At 46.5% G+C, this 10,127-nt stretch overlaps 1 protein-coding gene across 1 annotated transcript; it reads right to left on the bottom strand.

Moving 5' to 3' along the window:
- Nucleotides 1–8,815: 8,815 nt before the first annotated feature.
- Nucleotides 8,816–9,442, bottom strand: LOC129009822 (large ribosomal subunit protein uL11-like). The gene has a single exon (XM_054443404.2). It carries the CDS (start codon nt 9,350–9,352, stop codon nt 8,855–8,857), a length of 498 nt encoding a protein of 165 aa, XP_054299379.1. The 5' UTR covers nt 9,353–9,442; the 3' UTR covers nt 8,816–8,854.
- Nucleotides 9,443–10,127: the final 685 nt, after the last annotated feature.

Here is a 10,127-nt window from a genome sequence, read left to right as displayed (position 1 = left end):
TGGTCATTTTCTGTGATCCAAAAAGGTGGTAAAAGACTGCATTTTATCTAACTACCAAAGATGTATAGGCAGGAAGGCTGTAAGGATGGCTGATGTGTACAGTAATACACTTATAGACTAGTGCCTGGGCTTTCCCATCTTCTAACTAATGTTCTTTGAGTTGGAGAGTGAAAGTCTCAAAAGTTGGGGATAGAAACTGGAGCTCAAAAATTACCACCACAGGCTGGGCACGGTGGCTCGTGTCTGTAATCTCAGCACTTTGGGAGGCTGAGGTGGGCGGATCACCTGAGGTCAGGAGTTGGAGACCAGCTTGGCCAACATGGTGAAACACCATCTCTACTAAAAATACAATATTGGTGGAGCGTGCTGGCTCACCTGAGGTTGGGAGTTCGAGACCAGCCTGACCAACACGGAGAAACTTCGTCTCTACTAAAAATATAGAATTAGCCAGGCGTGGTGGCATATGCCTGTAATCCCAGCTACTCGGGAGGCTGAGGCAGGAGAATTGTATGAACCTGGGAGGCGGAGGTTGCAGAGAGCTGAGATCATGCCATTGCACTCCAGCCTGAGCAACAAGAGGGAAACTCCATCTCAAAAAAAAAAAAAAAAAATTAAATTCCCCATGAAATAATGTATCAAACCCTACTAACTTATACACTTTATTTATTTTAACTTACTTAATTCATTTGTTTATTTATTTATTTTGAGATGGAGTTTTGCTGTGTCACCCAGGCTGGATTGCAGTGGTGCCATCTCGGCTTACTGCAACCTCTGCCTCCTGGGTTCAAGCGATTCTCCTGCCTCAGCCTCCCAAGTAGCTGGGACTATAGGTGCCCACCACCATGTTTGGCTAATTTTTTTGAGTTTTTAGTAGAGATTGGGTTTCACCATGTTGGCCAGGCTGGTTTTGAACTCCTGACCTCAAGTGATCCACCGGCCTCGGCCTCCCAAAGTGCTAGGATTACAGGCATGAGCCACAGCGCCAAGCCGATAAATTTTTATTCCATATTTGTTCAATAATATTTATTGAGCACCTACTGTATATCAGAGACTAGTTGAAATATGTGTGATTATGACAATGAATGAGATCAACAAGTTTCCAGCACTAAGAGAGCTCTCATTGTGGTGGGGGTAGAGAGATGAAGGAATATATAAATATAGTAATTTTAGATGATGCTGAGTGCTGTAAAGTAAATATAAGTAAATAATGTGACCAGGAGTGACTGAGTATGTGTAGGACTACTTCAGATAGGTAGTCATAGAAAACATTTTTGAATAGGTGACATTAGAAGTGAGATCTGAATGTTGCAAAGGAGGCAGCCACTCTCAAATCTGGAAGCAGACCATTCTAAGCTGTGGGAACAGCAAGAGCATAAGTCGAGATGGTAAGAAACTTAGTGTCTCTGAGAAACAAAAGAAGGTGTGTTTGGCATGTAACGAGCAAGTCAGGGAATGTGGTCAGATGAGATTGGAGACCTTAGCAGGGACCAGATCTTTTAGGTTTTTACAGGCCATAGTCAGGAATCATAATTTTGTCCTAAGTGTGATGATGGCAAGCTATGAAGAGTATATCAGTGTTCTTAATAATAAACAACAAAATTAGTTTAAAGTGAAAAGTATTTAAAGAATATTAGAAGCCAGGCACAGTGGCCCATGCCTATAATTCCAACAGTTTGTGAGGCAGAGGTGAGACAATTGGTAGAGTCCAGGAGTTCAAGATCAGCCTGGGCAACATGATGAAATCCAGTCTCTACAAAAAATACAAAGATTGGTCCGGGCGGGGTGGCTTATGCCTGTAATCCCAGCACTTTGGGAGGCCGAGGCAGGTAGATCACCTGAGGTCAGGAGTTCGAGACCAGCCTGACCAACATGGAGAAATCCCATCTCTACTGAAAATACAAAATTACTCGGGCATGATGGCGCATGCCTGTAATCCCAGCTACTCAGGAGGCTGAGGCAGGAGAATTGCTTGAACCAGGGGGGCGGAGGTTGCTCTGACCTAAGATCTTGCCACTGTACCCCAGCCTGGGCAACAGAGCAAGACTCCGTCTCAAAATTACAGTGTACTATATTTATACTGGGAAATAATTTATACTGTGAAATAATTTTTAGGTTTTTTTAAAAATGAAATGACACAAAACATTTTAAAGTTGTCTTCATAAAGGCTTAATATATATATTTTTGTACCTGTGTAATGGTTTTATACATTTTGGTTAGGTTGATTTCTTTTTTTTTTTTTTTGAGATGGAGTCTCGCTCTGTCGCCCAGGCTGGAGTGCTGTGGCACCATCTCGGCTCACTGCAAGCTCCGCCTTCCGGGTTCACGCCATTCTCCTGCCTCAGCCTCCTGAGTAGCTAGGACTACAGGCGCCCGCCACCATGCCCGGCTAATTTTTTGTATTTTTAGTAGAGACGGGGTTTCACCATGGTCTCGATCTCCTGACCTTGTGATCTGCCGGCCTCGGCCTCCCAAAGTGCTGGGATTACAGGGGTGAGCCACTGTGCCCGGCCTGGTTGATTTCTTAAATAATTTATTTCTTTTTATTTATTTATTTATTTTTTGAGACAGAGTCTTGCTCTGTCACCCAGGCTGGAGTGGAGTGGCGTGATCTCAGCTCACTGCAACCTTCACTTCCAGGTTCAAGTGCTTCTCCTGCCTCAACCTCCCGAGTAGCTGGGATTACAGGCGTGCACCACCATGCCCGGCTAATTTTTGTATTTTTAGTAGAGACGGGGTTTCACCAGGTTGGTCTCCAATTTGTAACTTGATCTGCCCGCCCCGGCCTCCAAAATTGCTGGTATTATACCCGTGAGCCACCAGGCCCAGGCTTTTTTTTTTTTTTTTTTGAAACAGGATCTTACCCTGTCACCCAGGTCGGAGCACAGTGGCCTGATCATGACTCCCTGCATCCTTGACCTTCTGGGCTCAAATAATCCTCCCACCTTAGCCTCCTGAGTAACTGGGACCACAGGCATACACCACCATGCCCTACTAATTTTTTAAAAATTTTTTCTAGAGACAGGGTCTCACTATATTGCCCAGGCTGGTCTCGAACTCCTGGCCTTAAGTGACTCCTCTGCCTCTGCCTCTCAAAGTGCTAGGGTTACAGCAGAGAGCCACCATGCCAAGGCTACTTCTATCTCTTACATCTAGGATACCCCTCTCTCCTCATTGGCCACTCCTTCTTAGTCTTCCTTGAGCCTCTCCTTCAAGCTTACAGGTGGCATACCCCAGGCTTCTTCCTGTTTTTTTGTTTTTGTTTTTAGACAAGGTCTGGCTCTGTCACCCAGGCTGGCATGCAATGGCATGATCAGAGCTCACTGTAACCTCCAACTCCTGGGCTCAAGTGATCCTCCTTTCTCAGCCTCCTGAGTAGCTAGTACTGCAGGCATGTATGACTATGCCCAGCTAATTTTTTGTAGAGACAGGGCTTCTCTATGCTCTCTCTGTTACCCAGACTAGTCTCAAACTCCTGGCTTGGAACCATCCTGCCATCTCGTCTTGGCTCTGTTATTTTAGAGACAGGATCTTGCTTTGTCACCCCACTCTGGACTGCAGTGGTGGAATCACGGCTCATTGTAGCCTCAACCTCCTTTTCTTTGAGACAGAGTTTCACTTTTGTTGCCCAGGCTGGAGTGCAATGGCAGGATATCCACTCACTGCAACCTCCGCCTCCCAAATTCAAGTGATTCTCCCACCTCAGCCTCCCGAATAGTTGGGACGACAGGTGTGCGCCACCAGGCCCGGCTATTTAATTTTTTGTAGAGATGAGGTCTCATAGCCTGGGCAACATGGCGAAACCCCGTCTCTACAAAAAGTACAAAAAAATAGCTGTGCATGGTGGCATGTGCCTGTGGTCCCAGCTACTTGGGAGGCTGAGGTGGGAGAATCACCTGAGCCTGAGGAGGTCAAGGCTGCAGTAAGCAGTGATTGTGCCACTGCCCTTAACCCCGGGTGACAGAGTGAAAGACTGTCTCAAGAAAAAAAGAAGAGGGCTGGGCGCGGTGGCTCACGCTTGTAATCCCAGCACTTTGGGAGGCCGAGGCGGGCAGATCATGAGGTCAGGAGATCGAGAGCATCCTGGCTAACATGGTGAAACCCCGTCTCTACTAAAAATACAAAAAATTAGCCAGGCGTGGCTGCAGGCGCCTGTAGTCCCAGCTATTCAGAAGGCTGAGGCAGGAGAATGGCCTGAACCCGGGAGGCGGAGCTTGCAGTGAGCTGAGATCGCGCCACTGCACTCCAGCCTGGGTGCCAGAGTGAGACTACATCAAGAAGGAAGGAATGACCATTCCTTCTTTCCTTCCAATGATTTGGAACATCATTGTTCCAAATGATGCTGAGGAATAGCTACATGATGACTGAAAAGCCAAGAAATGTGCCATAGCTGGAATGGTGGGGAGTGCTTTAAGGAAGGGAGGTAGGGCCAGATGCGGTGGCTCACACCTGTAATCCCAGCACTTTGGGATGCCCAGGTGGGTGGATCACCTGAGGTCAGGAGTTCGAGACCAGCCTGACCAACATGGTGAAACCCCGTCTTTACTAAACATACAAAATTAGCCGGGTGTGGTGGCACATGCCTGTAATCCCAGCTACTTGGGAGCCTGAGGCATGAGAATTCCTTGATCCCAGGAGGTGGAGGTTGCAGTGAGCCGAGAGATCATGCCATTGCACTCCAGCCTGGGCAACAAGAGTGAAATTCTGTCTCAAAAAAAAAAAAAAAAAAAAAAAAAGTAACGCAAGTAGAATATATACAGGTACAGATGAGCCAGTTGGTATAATTGGTCCTGGGAGGATGAAGAGTTTTTCTTTGCTTCGCTTCAATTCTGTAAGAGATATAAAAGAGGTCATCAGCCAAGAGTGAGAAGACAGAAGAGATGTTGAACGTTGGAGGGGAGAAAAAGGGTGGAAGTGGAGAATGAATGGCTTCGGGAAATATACTAGGTTTGTAAGGCAATAGTGAGAGTTTACTTGAGGGTTGTGATCATAAATTTAAAATGAAGCCAGCCAGCGTTGTGGTGTTTTATGTTTAACTGCTCAAGTGAAATGTGAAATAAGTGGAGAGTTTGGCCGGGCGCGGTGGCTCACGCCTGTAATCCCAACACTTTGGGAGGCCGAGATGGGCGGATCACGAGGTCAGGAGATCAAGACCATCCTGGCTAATACGGTGAAACCTCGTCGCTACTAAAAATACAAAAAATTAGCCGGGCGTGGTGGTGGGCGCCTGTAGTCCCAGCTACACAGGAGGCTGAGGAAGGAGAATGGCGTGAACCTGGGAGGCAGAGCTTGCAGTGAGCCAAGATTGTGCCACTGCACTCCAGCCTGGGCGACAGAGCCAGACTCTGTCTCAAAAAAAAAAAAAAAAAAAAAAAAAAAAAAGTGGAGAGTTTAAAAACGGCTGTGGCTTTGCAAGGTGAATTTGAAGAAATAATATAAGGAAGGAAGTAATTGTCATGTTAGATAATGGAATATAAACTTCTGTCATAGGGAGTGGAAGGTGAGAGATGGATTGAAAAATTGGAGTGGGAATACCAGAGGTAGTGAGCTGGAAAGTTAAGGACGGAAAAGTGTCAATTGGATTTGGCAATATAAAAGGCATTGATTACCTTTGCCAGAGCAGTTTCAGTACAAAGGTGGAGTCAGGGTTAGCTTTCCTTTTTTTTTTTTTTGAGACAAAGTCTCACTCTGTTGCCCAGGCTGGAGTGCAGTGGCACAATCTCGGCTCCATGCAACCTCCGCCGCCCGGGTTCAAGCAATTCTCCTGCCTCAGCCTCCTGAGTGGCTGGGACTACAAGCACGCACCACCACGCCTGGCTAATTTTTGTATTTTTAGTAGAGACGGAGTTTCACTATGTTGGCCAGGCTGGTGTTGAACTCCTGACCTTGTGATCCGCTGCCTGGGCCTCCCAAAGTGCTGGGATTACAGGCGTGAGCCACTGTGCCCAGCGCAATGTTAGGTCTCAATGGATTTAAGCAAATGAGATGTGAGAAAGCAGGGATTGTGAATGCAAACTTGTGGTTCCCACCTTGGTTACACATCATCATCAATTGAGGAAGCTTTTTTTTTTAATTATACTTTAAGTTCTAGGGTACATGTGTACAACGTGCAGGTTTGTTACATATGTATACATGTGCCATGTTGGTGTGCTGCACCCATTAACTCGTCATTTACATTAGGTATATCTCCTAATGCTAACCCTCCCCTAACCCCCAACCCCACGACAGGCCCTGGTGTGTGATGTTCCCCACCCTGTGTCCAAGTGTTCTCATTGTTCACTTCCCACCTATGAGTGAGAGGAAGTTTTTTGTTGTTGTTGTTTGTTTGTTTGTTTAAACGTCTCAGGTGATTTTGCTATAGTCAAACCTATTGTCTACTTGTTGGGGACATGTGGTAGACAAAAGGTCTTCTTTCAAGAACCTTAGCTGATATAGTCAATGATTATTAGAATTATGATACAGTAAAAAACAATTTCACATATTACTAGCGAGAGAATAAGTTGCGAAATCCATTTTATAGTGCTATAAGGAAAAGTATTTTTAAAAATCATATGCTTTAACTCTGTAATTACACATCTAGGGATTTTATTTATTTATGTATGTATTTTTACTTTTATTTTTATTTTTTTTAGATGGAGTCTCGCACTGTCACCCAGGCTGGAGTGCAGTGGCACAATCTCGGCTCACTGCAACCTCCGCCTCCCGGGTTCAAGTGATTCTCGGGCCTCAGCCTCCTGAGTAGCTGGGATTACAGGCGCCCGCCACTACGCCCAGCTAATTATTTGTATTTTTAGTAGAGACAGTGTTTCACCATGTTGGCCAGGCTGGTCTTGAACTCCTGACCTTGTGATTCGCCCACCTCAGCCTCCCAAAGTGCTGGGATTACAGGCGTCAGCCACCGCACCCGGCCTATTTATGTATGTATTTTTGAGACAGGGTCTCGCTCTGTCACCCAGGCTAGAATGCAGTGGTGGTGAAATCACAGCTCACTGTAGCCTCCACCTCTCAGGCTCAAGCGATCCTCCCACCTCAGCCTCCCGAGTACTGGGGACCACAGGCATGTGTCACCATGGCTGGATTATTTATTTTTGTAGAGACTGGGTCTCACTAGTTGCCCAGGCTGGTCTCAAACTCCTGGCCTCAAGCAATCCTCCTGCCTTGCCTCCCAAAATACTGGAAGTAAAGGCATGAGCCACTGTACATGGCCTAATAGAGCCTTTAATACAAAACTACTATTTTGAATTATCAAATATGTATAACAGAAACCCTGACCTCATCTTTGACTCCATCTCATCCCTGAGGCATCAACATAGTCAAGAAGAAAACCCGATTTGAGGCCGGGCATGGTGGCTTACGCATGTAATCCTAGCGCTTTGGGAGGCCAAAGCGAGCAGACAATTTGAACCCAGGAGTTTGAGACCAGTCTGGGCAAAATGGTGAAACTCTATCTCTCCAAAAAATACAAAAATTAGCCAGATGAGGTGTCACGTGCCTGTAGTCCCAGCTATTCAGGAGGCTGAAGTGGGAGGATTGTTTGAGCCTAGGTCAAGTCTGCAGTGAGCCATGATTGTGCCACTGCACTCCAGCCTGGGGTACAGAGTGAGACCCTATCTCAAAAGAAAAAAAAAAGAAAACCTTATTTTGTCTTTCTTTTCTGATTTTTAATTATCTTATTTTATTTCGAAATGGAGTCTCACTGTATCACCCAGGCTGGAGAGCAGTGGCGCGATCTCGGCTCACTGCAACCTCCACCTCCTAGGTTCAAGCGATTCTCCTGCATCAGCCTCTCAAGTAGCTGGGGCTACAGGCACACGCCACCATACCCAGCTAATTTTTGTATTTTTTTAGCAGAGATGGGATTTCACCATGTTGGCCAGGATGGTCTCGATCTCTTCACCTCATGATCCGTCCCCCTTGGCCTCCCAAAGTACTGGGATTACAGGCCTGAGCCACCATGCCTGGCCTTTTTTTTTTTTTTTTTTTTTTTTGAGACTGGGTCTCACTCTGTTGCCCAGGCTAGAGTGCAGTGGTGCGATCTCAGCTCACTGCAACCTCCGCCTCCGGGTTCAAGTGATTCTCCTGCCTCAGCCTCCTGAGTAGCTAGGACTACAGGCGTGAGCCACCACGACGCCCGGCTAATTTTTGTATTTTCAGTAGAGACGGGGTTTCATCATGTTAGCCAGGCTGGCCTTGAACTCTTGGCCTCATGCCTCGGCCTCCCAAAGTGCTGGGATTACAGACAGGAGCCACTGTGCCTGGCCTCTGTTTTTTAAAAAACTGGAGTTTACCAATCACACTGGTATAGGAGCATTTGGATACTCACGAAGGGCTAACATTGTTGCCAGGTGTGTAAAAGGACAAATGGGCAAGAGAATGGAGGGAATCTAGGGTGTTGGTGAGATAGTGATTCAGGTTATTAACCACCTAGTCCAGACTTTAGAGAACTGAATAAGGCCAGAAGGGTCCTACTAGATCAGAACAAACGGTGGCATCAAAGCATAAACTCTCTATAAGTTGTCACTGGAGTATGAAATAGCCAAAAGAACAGAGAAAAATTAGGGAAGGGAATTTTGGAGTTTGAGATTTCTGGTGGGAAATATACCAGATAACAAGGTCTAGATGTTGGCTGTGAAGGGGTGAAGGTCAGTGAGCCTCACAAGTTTCAAGAACTCTAAGATTTGGGTGGGTGTCAGATGGTTTACTCCTATGAATTATGAAAGCCATTTCAATATCAAAATCTTTAATGAAATCTGGGGAGTGAGCAGGGTAGTGGCAGATAATTATGATCTGAAGTTCCTTTTTTTTTTTTTTCTTCCAGTTGTCAAATGATCCTTTATTGAAATATTTTCCTTTGTGCTTAACTGGCTGGGCATTCCACAGCACCACTATTGATGTCATCTATGATGTCATGAGGGTGGCGGCCATCAACATTACAGCCCACAGACTGGGCAGTCCCCAGGATCTCTTTAATGGTTCCAGAGAGTTCTCTGGCTAAGGATCGGTGCCGCATCTGTCGAGCAATGTTGACGATCTCATCAAAAGTGATATTCCCACTGTGTTTAATGTTTTTCTGTTTCTTTCTGTCTCTTGGTGGTTCCTTGAGGGCTTTGATGATCAGGGCAGAGGCAGAAGGCACCACCTCAATCTGGGCCTGTCTGTTCTGAATGGTCAGTTTCACTGTAATCCTCAGGCCCTTCCAGTCACCTGTTGCCTTGGCAATGTCATCACCAACCTTTTTTGGAGACAGACCCAGGGGGCCGATCTTGGGGGCCAGGGCAGAAGTGGCACCGACATCACCTCCTGTGCACCTCAGGTATACGACTTTGATCTCGTTGGGGTCGAACTTCGGCGGCATGGTGGAGGCGGCTGGTGTCGGATGAACCCGGATTCGGGACGACCGAAGAAAGTTGCACCTTGGCCTCCTCCGAGCCGAAAGCTGAGAGTTGAAGTTCCTTTATCAATCATTTTCCATACTTTTATTTGACCTCTAACTTATTATATCTGTCATTCTCATGTCCATTGGTGTCATCTTCTTGTCTTCACTTCCCTCTTTGTCCCATTTATCAAATTGCTCTTGAAAAAAATTAAATGGGCCGGGCACGGTGGCTCACGCCTGCAATCCCAGCACTTTGGGAGGCCGAGGTGAGTGGATCACCTGAGGTTGGGAGTTCGAGACCAGCCTGACCAACATGGAGAAACCCTGTCTCTACTAAAAATACAAAATTAGCCAGGCATGGTGGCGCATGCCTGTAATCCCAGCTACTCTGGAGGCTGAGGCAGGAGAATCACTTGAACCCGAGAGGCGGAGGCTGTGGCGAGCCAAGATCGCACCATTGCACTCCAGCCTGGGCAACAGGAGGGAAACTCCATCTCAAAAAGAAAAAAAATCTAAATGACCTTAGTCCTCTGACTCAAGTCACACATCAGAAAACAGTCACCCTTGGCCGGGCACTGTAGCTCATGCCTATAATCCCAGCTACTTGGGAGGCTGAGGCAGGAGAATCACTTTAACCCAGGCGGAGGTTTCGTGAGCCAAGACTGCACCACTGCACTCCAGCCTGGGCAACAGAGCAAGATCCTATCACAAAAACAACAACAACAACAACAACAACAACAACAAATTGCCCTTC

This window comes from Pongo pygmaeus, chromosome 10, assembly GCF_028885625.2.
Source record: "Pongo pygmaeus isolate AG05252 chromosome 10, NHGRI_mPonPyg2-v2.0_pri, whole genome shotgun sequence".
Taxonomy (NCBI): domain Eukaryota; kingdom Metazoa; phylum Chordata; class Mammalia; order Primates; family Hominidae; genus Pongo; species Pongo pygmaeus.
The sequence above is the reverse complement of the archived record's forward strand: the minus strand, read 5'-3'. Positions and strand labels throughout refer to the sequence as shown.

What these genes read in the sequence shown, in the direction of transcription:
- LOC129009822 (XM_054443404.2), bottom strand. Translation starts at nt 9,352, where the DNA reads ATGCCGCCGAAGTTCGACCCCAACGAGATCAAAGTCGTATACCTGAGG.